Below are 12,736 nucleotides of genomic sequence, written 5' to 3'. Positions count from 1 at the left end.
TTCCATTGTAGCTTTGGCTGTACGTTTGGGGTCGTTGCCCTGCTGGAAAATGAACTTCCGACTCAAGGCTTTTGGAGCTTATAACAGGTTTGAATCCAGGGTTTCCTTGTATTTAGCTCCATCCATCTTCCTATCAGCTGTGACAAGCTTCTCTGGACCTGCTTTAGAAAGCTATCCCCACAGCATGATGCTGATGGTGCCACCACCATGCTTCGTGGTGGGGACGACGATCTCAGGTTGATGTGCAATGTTAGTTTTGTGCCACACATGGCATTTTGTATGTAGGCCAAAAAGTCAGTTTTGGTATCTGAACAGAACACCTTCTTCCCCTGTTTGCTGTGTCCCCTACATGTCTAGTGGCAAACTTTAAACAGGACATACTGTGGTTTAGGTTCAATAATGGCTTTGTCCTGGCCACTCCTTCATAAAGGCCAGAATTGCAGACTGGATGACTAAAGGTTATCCAGTCGACAGATTCTCCCATCTGAGCTGTGGATCTTGGCAGCTCCTCAAGAGTGACCATGGGTCTCTTTGCTGCTTCTTAATACTCTCCTTGCCTGTCCTGTCAGTTTAGGTGGACTAGGTAGCTTAGCAACTGTGCTAAGGTTTCTCCATTTTAAAATGATTATGCTTTCAACAATTCTCCATGAAATGTTTAAAGCCTTGGTAGTTGGTTTATAACCTAATCATGCTTCCAATTTCTCCACATCTGTAACCCCGGACTTGTCTGCTGTGTTCCTTGGTTTTCATAATGCTGTTTGTTCACTGAATGTTCTCTAACAAATCTCTGAAACCTCATCAGAACAGCTGTATTAGAATAAATTACACACAGATTGACTCTGTTTTTACTGAGATGACTTGTGAAGGCAGTTGGTTGTCCTGGGTTTTCTTTAGTGGTAACAGAGTAAAGGTCAATAAATATCCTTGCATGGCACACTTTTCAGATTTTTATTTGTAAACAAGGTTTGAAGCCACATATCCAATTCCTTCTGCTCGCAATTATGCAACGCATTGTGTTGATCCATCCTTCAGACCAATTTGGACTCACACGTAACCAGATGTTCCTGCCGTCCTCTGTCTCTCATGCAGGTAGAAACTGCTACGCTTAAGAAAAGAAGCGTGTCTTTGTAGCAAGCTGGGAATATCCACATAACAACGGCAGTGTAAAACTGAACTTTATGCATTAGCCACATTACTGTGTAGCCCGGTCTGAATGGGTCGCTGCCCTCAGCAACCTCTGATTATCTGGCAGGACAGGAAGCAGCTGGCTGGTGGGTGGCTGAAGTAGAGAAAAATGCACAGTGGGTTATTCAAACCCACTGTGACAGGCCTGGTGAAGCTTTCAGCAGTTTTCACACATTTCCAAGGTTTTAGTCATAAGACTCTGGTGCTGTTAAGATGACATCTTTTAGGACAGTCGGGTTTGTTTTCTGTAAATTGTATTCCCTATGTGTATGCCTGTGTGAACAACAGGGAGCTTGACCGATGCTCAAGTTGAGCCAGTATCAAGGGAAATCATATTCACTGTGAGGCGAGGAGGAGGAGGCAGGGGGGAAATGGGTCACTGATCACGCCCCTCATCCCTCAACCCGCAGCCTTTGCATCCTGACAAATTCTCCAGTATTATTAACTCAACAAGGTATTCATTTTTATTTCAATTATCAAGATAATGATTTACAATTTGAGAGCAGGATGATGTACGGGCCTTCTGTTAACCCTCCTACACTCTGAGCAGATGCTCCTGTAATGGACTACACAGCAGAACAAACATTACATCATGCAAGGTGATTAAAATGTGATAAGCAGTCGAGTCGAAGCCTTTTCAGACGGAGAGAATAGTCTGCTCCCAACAAGGTCACAGCCCAAACGCGGCCTAATAATGAATTAATAAATCATCTCCAGCCATTAAAGGATGGTCTTTTAATTTAGTCCAGCTTTCCCCAGAGAGAGCGCATTTGAGGGCTTGTATGTTGTATTTTGTCTTCCTATTTCTACCCTTTAATCAGGTAGAACTTGTTCATGTTTTGGTGGAGGAAAGTAACTTTTAGGTAAGTCCTGCTTTACTTCAATTTGTTAACACACATGTTGGCCATTTTGTTTAAATGAAATACTTTATAGCTTTTTATGCTTTGCTAGCGAGAAGAAAATGTAAAGTCTTTGACTTCAGTACAGTTTGGCCTTACCTAAATGTTATCCAGAAAGGCTGTTAACAATGTCTGACTTCAAAATGGATAAAAAGTAAAAATAGGCAAACTGAATTATAGACAGTGCTCTCTAGATGTATTTGCAATCCTGGTATAGAGCTTTAAAATAAAATAAAGGAATTATTTATTGCAATAGCACATTATCACGCTAAAACAGTTTTAAATGAAGGCCAGCCTTTAATTTGAGTACATTGAGCCTGTGAGGATAATATCTCACATTTAGGAAATAATTGTCCTGGTAAAACATTAACTGACTCACATACTTAAACTAAAAAAAAGAAAAGAAATAAAAAAAAGAAAAGAAAAGAAAGTATAAATTACACAACTTTTTTAGGTAGTTCAGAGTGTGTACGAACTTTTAGTTACTAATCCATGACTTCCTGTTTCCCTGGTGTATAAATATGACGTGACACAGGAGCCCATTTTTTTTAGCCAGTCCTCAAAATGGGAAGGAGAAGCGAACAGGCAAATGTCTCGATGTTTATAAAATCAAGAAAGGGGTGCAACAAACCCACTCACCCAAACTTGCTCATAATAACAGTTAGAGCATTAGTTGTAACATTTACATTACAAGGCCAGACGAGAATCCAGTTTTATTATATTGAAGACATGACTCCAGAAAAAACAAAAAATAAATGAATCAGAAAATGTGTGTTTTACTTTCTGCTTATCAGCCTGTTTTTTGATCAGTTTCAAGTGTTTTGTGTCGCTGGTGTTTAGAAAGTGTCAGCCTTCATTTAGTGTGGTATATTGTATATAGTGTGTGTCCTTTCACACTCCAGCACCATATAATCAACCCTGGGTCAGGACATTGCTTTAAGAGATTGACTTAATTATTATGCTAACCTGTAAAATGTGCCGGGTACATACCCTGTGTAGTTGTGGTTGTGCGTATGAGTGGGTCAGTGCATCTGTGATGTGCGTCCCACTATTTTCTTGCCTGGTATTAATGGCGATGATGTGATGCTTCAGACTGGTGCAGACTGTGAGAGCTGTATGGGGTCATGGCCTGTATATGTTTCACTGTAGGTTATTTTGGCGAATATCTGGACTTTGACCTCCAGCTTCTGTTCTATGCACATGGCTTTTACATCTTTCCTTGAATAAAACGTAAGCTTGCTGTCACCTCTCACAGCTAATGAGACGAGAGAAAAGTTAGCGAATATACGTTAAAAGGTGTGTGTTGAAAGCCTGATTCCTGTGTGCTACATTACTGTTTGCCAATGCTAAGATTGGTTAAGGGCATGCTATTCCTGTCCGGTGCACCACATGGTGAAGGGGCCCTGGTGGGGAGACAGCAACGGTAGGTGGTAAAATCAGGCAAAATGTGCGCTTGGTCAGAGGTTTTCCCGCCGGCCCTTTGTTAATGTCCTGAAACATGGTCTTTCAACTAAAGTTCAGGTGGTCGAGGGCGATATTTGACTTCTTTAGCAAGGTCCGAATGTCATTTTTGTTTATTCTGAGAGCCATTTCCAACCCTCTATTAGTGTGTCGACGTCAGGAGCAGTCAAAATGAGAGCTTTTTTGGAATGCAGATTACGGCGGCAGGAGAGAAAAGGAGAGAGCAGAGGGAGTGAAGAGGAGAAGTGGCACAGCTGGATTAAGGAGTTATGTAACTGTTGGATCACAGCGAGTCAATTGGGGGAGAAAGCTGGGACATCATACATGAATACAAATGTTGACATTAAGAAGCACAGTGTTATATTGAGGCTTTGATTTTGTCCCAGGTATTTTGTCAGATGTATCATCAGGTTTCTGGTAGCTCTTTCCCACTGGGTGTACAGCTGTAACGTTGCACTATATTAAGGTCTAGGCAAAATCCTTTTTGAAGACCTACAATAGCTTTTCTCAAAGGCAGTTGTAGATCAGAGGTGTGATGATGCATTCTGTTCGTGAGAGCAGATGATTTGTAGATACCTTAGCCAGGTCAGATTTTCTTTAAGATCCACAAATAATAGTTCAGAAAATATTTTTTTCCTGCTGAAAAAAACGATCACCTACAGATTCCATGATGTGCACTACATAAACTCGGCTCCTTTAGGTTATTTGAGGATTTGTTTGGTCATTTCTTATAAAAATGGTCTTGATGTCAAAAATGGTGCTGATATTTTGTGGGGATGCATGATATATAGACATCAACATCAGTACTGGCCCATGTTAGTAATTTCTTTAACATATTGGTATCGGTCCCTTAAGTAAAAGTGGCCCAATAACAACTGATGTTTATTTTCATCTTGTTGCCATTTGTGTTTGTGTTATTTCCCTACCATTTCACTGTGTTTAAGGTAAAAGGGGGTACATCCTGAATGATTGACGCTTTGCCCCCTTGTATTCACTGTTTTGGAAAAAGAAGTGAAGTAAAGAAATGCAAAATTCCCCCCAGGTCGGCACAACAGCATCTTCTTAATGCCAAAATTCCTAAAACCAAGCCTTCTTCGTCTGGTAACAACTTTTGTGTTCAACAATGGCGTTGTTAGCACTTTGGTATGGTGTGTTCACTGACTGGAAAAAAGATTGGATTAAGGCCAGAAAATGTTGCCCTTTCTGTCACCAATCGATTTCTCAGTGCATCCCTCTCTAGTTTCTTGGCTTACAAATTGTTACTCTTTTGTCTTTCACTCGATCAGCATTTTTTGTTTTGTGCAAAAAATGATTAAAAGTGTTGAGGCATCTTCAGGAGTCATGTTACCTGCAACTGGATAGGGGATTACAAGAGCGCCTTAACCTAGATGAACAATGTGACTTTGTTTTAATTATAAACTGACTGAAGATTAAAGTTATAAAAACAGCTTGAACACCTTTAAGATACTATGTGAGATAGCAACAATGTTTCCTGTGTCCTGGTTTAACACTGGGCAACTTGCAGAGATGGCTTTTGGAAGTTTAGCAACAATTCACCAGATCAGTCTTTAGTGAAATTAATTATTTGGCTAGCTTATGTGCTGCTTTTTGAAAAAACGAAGGGCTTTCAACTTCCTTCCACCAACTGTGTTAAGGAAGCACAGGATCTGACCTAGGATTTAATTTCCAACAACCCAAGACACCCCATTTAAAACAAAGATACAGAGACTGTTTATGCATGAATCACATCGCTGGTCCCACCTTAGATAATCTCATTCAAAATCCATTTTCACATCACTAGGAGAGAAGACATACTCAGCTTACAGTTTCTAAAATAACTGTCTTCCATTTAGTTTTGTTTCTTTGAAAGATGAACTCGCAGACTGAGAAAGTGTTACTATGGTGATTAACAGAAGGCATCTTCAGCCTCTCTTTTTTAATTCATTAATGTCTGAAACTTATTTTATCTTTGCTGGGTGTGATATTAAATTTCACGATCATTGCATGGCTTTTGATTTAAAAAAAAAATACTTTGCAGTGAAGATCAAGAAGTATTTGCTCATAACATTTGGTTGCCTCCTCAAAGAGATATTCTGAAAAAACCCAATTAGTCAAATTAATGAGATGCTTAAACTGTAGCAGTGAACCGTAAAAATGAAATCTTCTGTAAAGCATAAGTTAAAACTCAGAATGGAATTACTTAACCTAACCCTGAAAAACATTGCAGGGTTTCACTACAACTAGATGTATTGTTACTCATACAGACGACTTCTCCGATTGCTTTTAATTGCTTTCAATTTACCAGCAAAGGGTCCAACTTAGCAGTAGAGACATGCAATTTCAGCCAGTAGGTCTGCAAGGTTCCCATTTCTGTTATCTTTAGGGGTGGAACAAGATGCTACTTCCCAATATTTCTCGCCTGGAAGAAGTAAGTGTAAGTTATTGTTGCAAGCCCCTGATATGAAGATTTATACTCTATGCTTAACTTACTGTTTAATCTATGTAGGAGACATATTTTGAAGTTAAAAAGGTAGTAATTCTTTTAAGGTGCTAATTGGCTAATATTAAAAACCTGCAGCAATTTTAAACTGCATTTTGTGTCAGGATGGGGAATATAAACAAAAAGATTTGTCATGATCTTTTGTGGTAATGTGTGATAATGGTAAAAGTGACTATAAAAAGTAATCAGACAATAAATCAGTCCTTTTTTTACAATGAATCTCTCATTACATACATTAAAACCCTACAGACAAATACTGCTTTAAAAATAAAAGTTAATCGTTATTTAGGCTTCTTCAATACACCAGTTGCATTAAATTGTGCAATTGTACTGTTAACAGTGTACAGTAAATGTATTCAATTATAATTTGAAATATATTGACAATAATGAATGCTTTCATTTAACCAACAGTAGGAAATGTAGTTATATTATTAGACTTTATCATCTTTACAAGAAATCACAATTCTCAGAATCAAACTGTTTTATATGTGACACACCGCTCCGATCGACCAGTCTTGAGGACGGTCAATGTCACTGCCACTCTCTGCGCCACACTGACAGGTGTTTTCCCTTCTTTGTCCCTAGTGTGGTTTAATGGCCCTATTTTCTTTTTGTTTTTCCAAAGCTACAAGACAAATTAGCTATTCCTACTTGCCTGATGACGCCATGGCAGAAAGTGTGGGAAATGTAGAAATTTCTCACTAGAAATGTAGAAAATTACACTCGACTATGAAACTTCAAAAATCCCTGTCCGCTGCTCATAGTGCGCCCGACTATGTGAGAGCCTTTAGAATTAGATTAGCATAAAAACCACAGTATTGCAAATATATTTTCAATGCAGTATCAGTATCAATATTTCAAATCATTGGAATGCAATATTGGTTGGGTAATGTATTCAAAGGGTTATGAATAAAACATCTAGCATGCCAATAAGTTCTTTAGCCTGCAGGACGCCCTCACCTGACACAGACTACAGTTCCCAAGAGGCTAATGACCACAGGGAGTGCTACCCACACACACACAAACACACACTTGTAGTGTCTTGCTATCCTTACAGGGACCTTGCATCGACTTCCATTCATTGCTCTAGCCTAACCCTGACCCTTAACTGTGTCTGTTTGCTCCCCTGATCTAGTAGAGACTTGCTAGCTTTAAAACAAAAACGTCATGAAATTGCAACGAAGTAATATTGTATGTAAAAACAAACTTTATTAAAAACTTATATTTTAAATATTTCAAACTCAGTCTGATTGCTAAATTGTTGAGATAACTCGGATGTGGAGTGGCCCTGAGTAGCTGTCTTCCGCTGTTTATAAATGCTGTGTTAACACGGGGAGTCCATTAAAGCTCAGTCAGAGAGATCTGATCTGCTGGTTAATGAGGGTTCTCTGATCAGTGTGCTGTGTTCTTCTGCAGCTCGCCATAACAGGACAGGGGAGGAAGTCTAAGGCATGACGGCGTAATCAGGCCAGTTAATGGTGGGAATCTTTTATTACAGTTCTGTGACAGAAAGGACTCGCCTCATGAGGGAGGATTGGAAAACTCTCTTGGGATCTATCTTCAGAAGCATGCAGATAAAATAAAGACCATGCCAGAGTTAGAAATACTCTCATTGCTTTTTATAGCAACATCTCTAAATTTTTAAATAGCAGGCCTCCTGCTGCTGTCTCTATAAATCCAGAGTTAAAACAGAGACTTACTACTAAAGAGAGCTGTGTCACAGCACAGTAAGGGAGCGCCAGTGGTGGGACGCTCCGCTGTTATCACAGACATCGTGTCACTGCTGATGATTGATAGTGATGTGAAATCAGCCCACTTTGGTGATAAAGACAAAGCTTCCATGTCCTGCAACCGAGCAGGAAGCCAATTTGTCTGATGGAGCTCTGAGGTAGAGAGGGGAAAGTGGGATGAAGGTTGATCCAGATCAGTGGGAATTAATGACCAAATAACTAAAGCCCACAATGTAGTCTCTCTGTCGTTCCCAATCCCTGTCCTGCAGCTCCCCTCTGTCATGGTGTGATAGTCAGTGCCAGGAGATAGTGGGAGCAAAGTCAGAGAGCTGTGCGGACAGAAACGAGAGGAGATGAGTGACAGATATGAAGATTTTGTATATTTAGGATAGAAATGTTATAATTAAAGAAACATGTATACTAGCTAGGAAAACTATTCATACCCTTTACTACACATTACTACAAACCTCAATGTTTTTTGGCAGATTAAATGTTAGTTCAACATAATCTATTGCATAATTGTGAAGGGTGGCAAATATGTTTACAAATAAAATCTGAGAAATGTGGCCTGGATTTGTGTTCAGGCCCCTGGGCCAGAATACTAGAAACACCTTTTGCTGCACATACAGCTGCTGGTCTGTTGGTGTATTCCTCTACCAGCTTTGCACACAGATGATTTTTCTTTGCAAAATAATTGAAGCTCAGTCAGATTGAATAGAGGGGATCTGTGAAGAGAAATTTTCAGGTCTTGCCACTAGTCTTTGGTTATTCTAACACATCAATGTGCTTAGATCTAAACCACTCCATTCTAGCTTGTTTAGGGTTGTTGTCCGGGTGGAAGGTGATCATTCGCCCCATTCTCTAGTGTTTTGCATCTTTCCAGCTCCTCCAGAGTTACTTCTTGGCTCCATATCTGTTTAAAGCTCTTTTCTCCCTGTCAGTTTAGGTGGATGGCCATGTAGGTTTGCAGTTGTGCCATACCTGGATAATGGATTAAACGATGATCCATTATTGTTTTATAACCTGACTTCTCCGCAGCTTTTTCCCTGACCTCTCTGCTGTGTTCCTTGGTCTTCATGATGCTGTTTAAGGCATTCACAGAACACTTTCTTTTCTTTGTTAAAAGAAAATTAAATGTATTATTTTTCATCCACTTTACAGTTATGCGCTACTTTGTGTTGGTCTATCACATAAAATGCCAGTAAAACAACACATTGAGGTTTTTGGTCAATAGATGTCAAGAAATGTAAAAGTTCAAAGGATGTGAATACTTGTGAATGGCACCAAAGAAGCTGATAGATTTCTTCCTCAGCTTTGTCCTTCTTGTTGCCTTTTAAATAGTTTTAATGTTGTCACAATCTGTTCTTCTCACTTTTACAGTAAACTCTTTTTCTTCTATTGCTCCTGTCGCTTGCTGTGCTCCCCCGTCAGTTTTCATTTCACAGTATCTACCGGGGGTCATGTTGCCTCTGCTATAGCTTTGGTGGGGTCTTAACTCAGCTTACAGTGTTAACGACATCACTATTTTTACCCCTTGGCAGGTTCCTGTTGATAAACAGTGGATAAGTTTAGATCTGTCACAGGGAGCTTTTCACCAAGTGATTTATGTCTTTTATTCAGTTCGATTGTTTAACAAGGATGCTACAGTAGCCTTTAAAGCCATATTTAAAACACATCAAATGAGATCAAAGCGGAAAACCTTTTACATCTGGACTAAGAACATCACTATAATAGTGCAAAATCGTTTTACATGTGTTTTAAATAAACACGTTATTTTTTTGGTCAGTACTTCTGTGATCCCCATATTTTCTTTAAGCTTTGTCAGTCAGGTTGTGTTGCCCCAGGCTTGGCCCTCTAAGACCACAGATTTTTATTCTTTTATTATTCTTGTGACCTTTGTGCCACAATAGTGCTGTATTGCTTAATGAGGGGTGAGGGTTAGTGTTTGTTGATCTAATTCCCTGGAATAAACTCCTATTTGTCCCCAAGGAGCTGTTTAGTTGTAATGCAGCTTGTTAACAGCTATGTTACAACTACTGGTTTTGCATTGAATACGTTGTAAAGTTAAAACAAAAACACAAAGCTGTCATGGATAGAATAATGAAGCAAAGCCCAGACTTTAGGAATAGTTTAAATGGGAAATCACTATGTTGCTGTTTTTATCCTGACATTCTCGGTATCGTTGTCAGTGTGCAGGGGAGGAGAACTGGGTGGACAGTCGGACGGTGTATATCGGCCATAAAGAGCCCCCTCCGGGAGCTGAGGCCTACATCCCTCAGCGTTACCCCGACAACCGCATCGTCTCTTCCAAGGTGAGCCATACCCAGTCTCTGCCATGACATAGTTTATCTTCGTGCTCCTTTTCTGTTTTAAAACTAGCCAACCATGTAATGTCTTCTGTCACATTTTTGAAAAAGGAAATGATTCTCTTGTTTTTTTTTTTTTTTGTGAAGTCTCTGTTTTCTCTGGTGAAGAGGAAGTGTCGTTGTTTTTCTGACAGCTTCAGTAGGTCTCCGTAGTAACATTTTTCCCATCACTCTGTTCCACAGTACACCTTTTGGAGCTTCATTCCTAAGAACTTGTTTGAGCAGTTCAGAAGAATCGCTAACTTCTACTTCTTGGTCATATTTTTGGTCCAGGTAAGATTTGTGTTCGAGTTGAAAAACATATAATGTCAGCTTTTAGTTTTGTAAAGAAATCATCCTGAAGCCTCTAAAGCTACTGGAAATTACTGCCTTTACTTTGACCGCTAGCTTGCGTTAAAGACTCACCAAAGCTAACTTTGCTAAAGATGGGGTTTTTTTCAAATCAGAAAGCCTTACATTGTGACAGATAAAACATCGTGATTGAGGCTACGCTGGTTTCACGCCGGTAGCCAAACTCTCGAGCTACCAAACCATGGCAGTGCCCTTTAGCCTGGCCACTCTGAGCTTCATTAGGCTCCTTCACTCAGTGGGAGCTCTGGGGTCTGGGCAAAGGCTGCCAGAACTGTTGGTTTTCATTCATGTTTCAACATTTGGAACTTTGTAAAGGTTCAGTAATTGACATGTAGGTTTTTGAGTTGTTTTAAGGAAACCTAAGACAAATTCCCTTAAATAATTGGTTTATTAGAGCACAGCCCGCTGTTTTCTTTTACCAAAACAAGCCTCACATCTTCTAATAGTACTGTAACTTAAGATATGAATTCTCTATAATTGAGTATATAACTGAGTTAATACTCAAAAGTGTATTCTTTGAGAACAAAGTAGTTAGGTTAGTAAAACGTTCTCGCAAAAATTTTCTTTTAACAAATTTTTTCATTTGCTTGTAAAATGGAACATAAAGTAAAAGCTTTTAGACTGATTATGTGTGTTTATGCATATTCCTGGGAGGTTCCAACCAGCAGCTGCCTCAAGTCAAACAGCATGAAGCCACTGCTTCATGCTGTTTGTTTCCACCAGTATCATGTGAAATATAACACTGTTAGTGGGGGGAACTGGGTGTGTCACAACACATTAGCTGGATTCTTTGTTTTGTTTATTCACTTCAATCTCGGTTTGATTTTTTTTAATCTGTTTATTAAAAATGTTATTTTCACCTTTTTAAAGGACGCAGCCCGACACCGTGGACACAAAGTTCGATGCTTTTTTAGTAATTTTATGAGCTACATCTTCAAACCTCAGCTTTGCTTGACTCCATACTTTCCCTCCTCCCCATTCTGTTGGCATTTCTTCAAACTCCCCCCTCCTCTCCCTCTCTCACATTTGTCTTTTTTCCTCGCAGCTTATCATCGACACCCCCACCAGCCCAGTCACCAGCGGCCTGCCCCTCTTCTTTGTTATCACCGTCACCGCCATAAAGCAGGTAGGACATGCGCCGATCTCTGGGAAATATCGGCCCCCACAGCTAGTGGCCTCAAACAAACACACACCAATCTGCAGCTGCTCTATTTTTGTATACACACATTCCTCTCCTGGTGAGAGGACATACTATTGAATAGGTCTGGTGATGTGAAAAATATGATAATGAGTGTTCTCTTCTGTTAATCACTTGAGCAGAGGATCTCGTGGCTCTGGGAGATACATCACCCAATACTGAGAGATGGGGTACTATCAGTGATAGATGAAGCTGTTCTAACTTTATGGGACATTAATCTAAAACATGGCATTTTCATTTAAAATATAGGAAACAGGTCAGTAAGCAAACAGAGCTCAATAATAATTAATCATAGAGTCTGAAATCTCCCTCCTCCTTGTCTTTGTATCTCATGCCCTAACAATCTGCCCAAACATCTTTATTTTTTTATATCTTTACAAGATCGTTTCCTATTTGTTTCTTGCTGCCACTCTGTCAGGGCTATGAAGACTGGCTCAGACACAAAGCTGACTGCTCCATAAACGAGTGTCCTGTGGATGTGGTGCAGCAGGGGAAGGTGGTGAGGACGCAGAGTCACAAACTACGGGTAAGAATGGCCTCATTAGGCCGGCGCTGCACCTGAGGCCACAAAGCAACACTGCTGCAATGCTTACTTTTGCTAAAACCGTCATTCCCACTCCCACTTTGCTTTCCTCTCTGCAGTGCTCTCTGATTGTTTCCCTTGTCTTTCTGACCAGTGATTGGCTGTGAAGCTGTTGTAGATCGTTCCCTCCTGCAAGGGTTTCTCTAAGGATGAACAGTACGGATGTATTTTATGAGTCATGATATTCTTGTCAGCATCGGCTTTTGTTTTCTTTTGTCATTCTGATGAAGGTCAGGTCAGTCTTTGGTGACGTGGAATTGTTTTCTTGATTGAATTATTAACACAGTGCCTTGCATAAGGTTTCATACTCCTAGAACCTGTCCACATTTGTGGATTTTATGTGACATTCCAGCATGGAAAAGCAGAACTGTGACGTGAAAAGAAAACAAGGCATGGTTTTAAAATTTTTTTACAAATAAAAACCTGAAAGGTGAAGCATACAGTTGTATTCACTCCCACTGCA

At 39.9% G+C, this 12,736-nt stretch overlaps 1 protein-coding gene across 4 annotated transcripts in view; it reads left to right on the top strand.

The window, feature by feature from the left end:
- The window catches only part of LOC124871907 (phospholipid-transporting ATPase IH-like), a 46,594-nt gene that overhangs the window by 2,171 nt on the left and 31,687 nt on the right, over positions 1–12,736 (top strand). For all 4 annotated transcript variants that reach the window (XM_047371531.1, XM_047371530.1, XM_047371533.1 and 1 more), the window contains exons 2-5: positions 9,965–10,087; positions 10,325–10,414; positions 11,538–11,618; positions 12,109–12,216. In XM_047371531.1, coding sequence (XP_047227487.1) covers positions 9,965–10,087; positions 10,325–10,414; positions 11,538–11,618; positions 12,109–12,216 — 402 coding nt within the window. The remainder of the gene's footprint in view (positions 1–9,964; positions 10,088–10,324; positions 10,415–11,537; positions 11,619–12,108; positions 12,217–12,736) is intronic.

Source organism: Girardinichthys multiradiatus, chromosome 7, assembly GCF_021462225.1.
Source record: "Girardinichthys multiradiatus isolate DD_20200921_A chromosome 7, DD_fGirMul_XY1, whole genome shotgun sequence".
Classification (NCBI taxonomy): domain Eukaryota; kingdom Metazoa; phylum Chordata; class Actinopteri; order Cyprinodontiformes; family Goodeidae; genus Girardinichthys; species Girardinichthys multiradiatus.
Note: the sequence above shows the minus strand (reverse complement) of the source record. Positions and strands in the feature narration are given on the sequence as shown.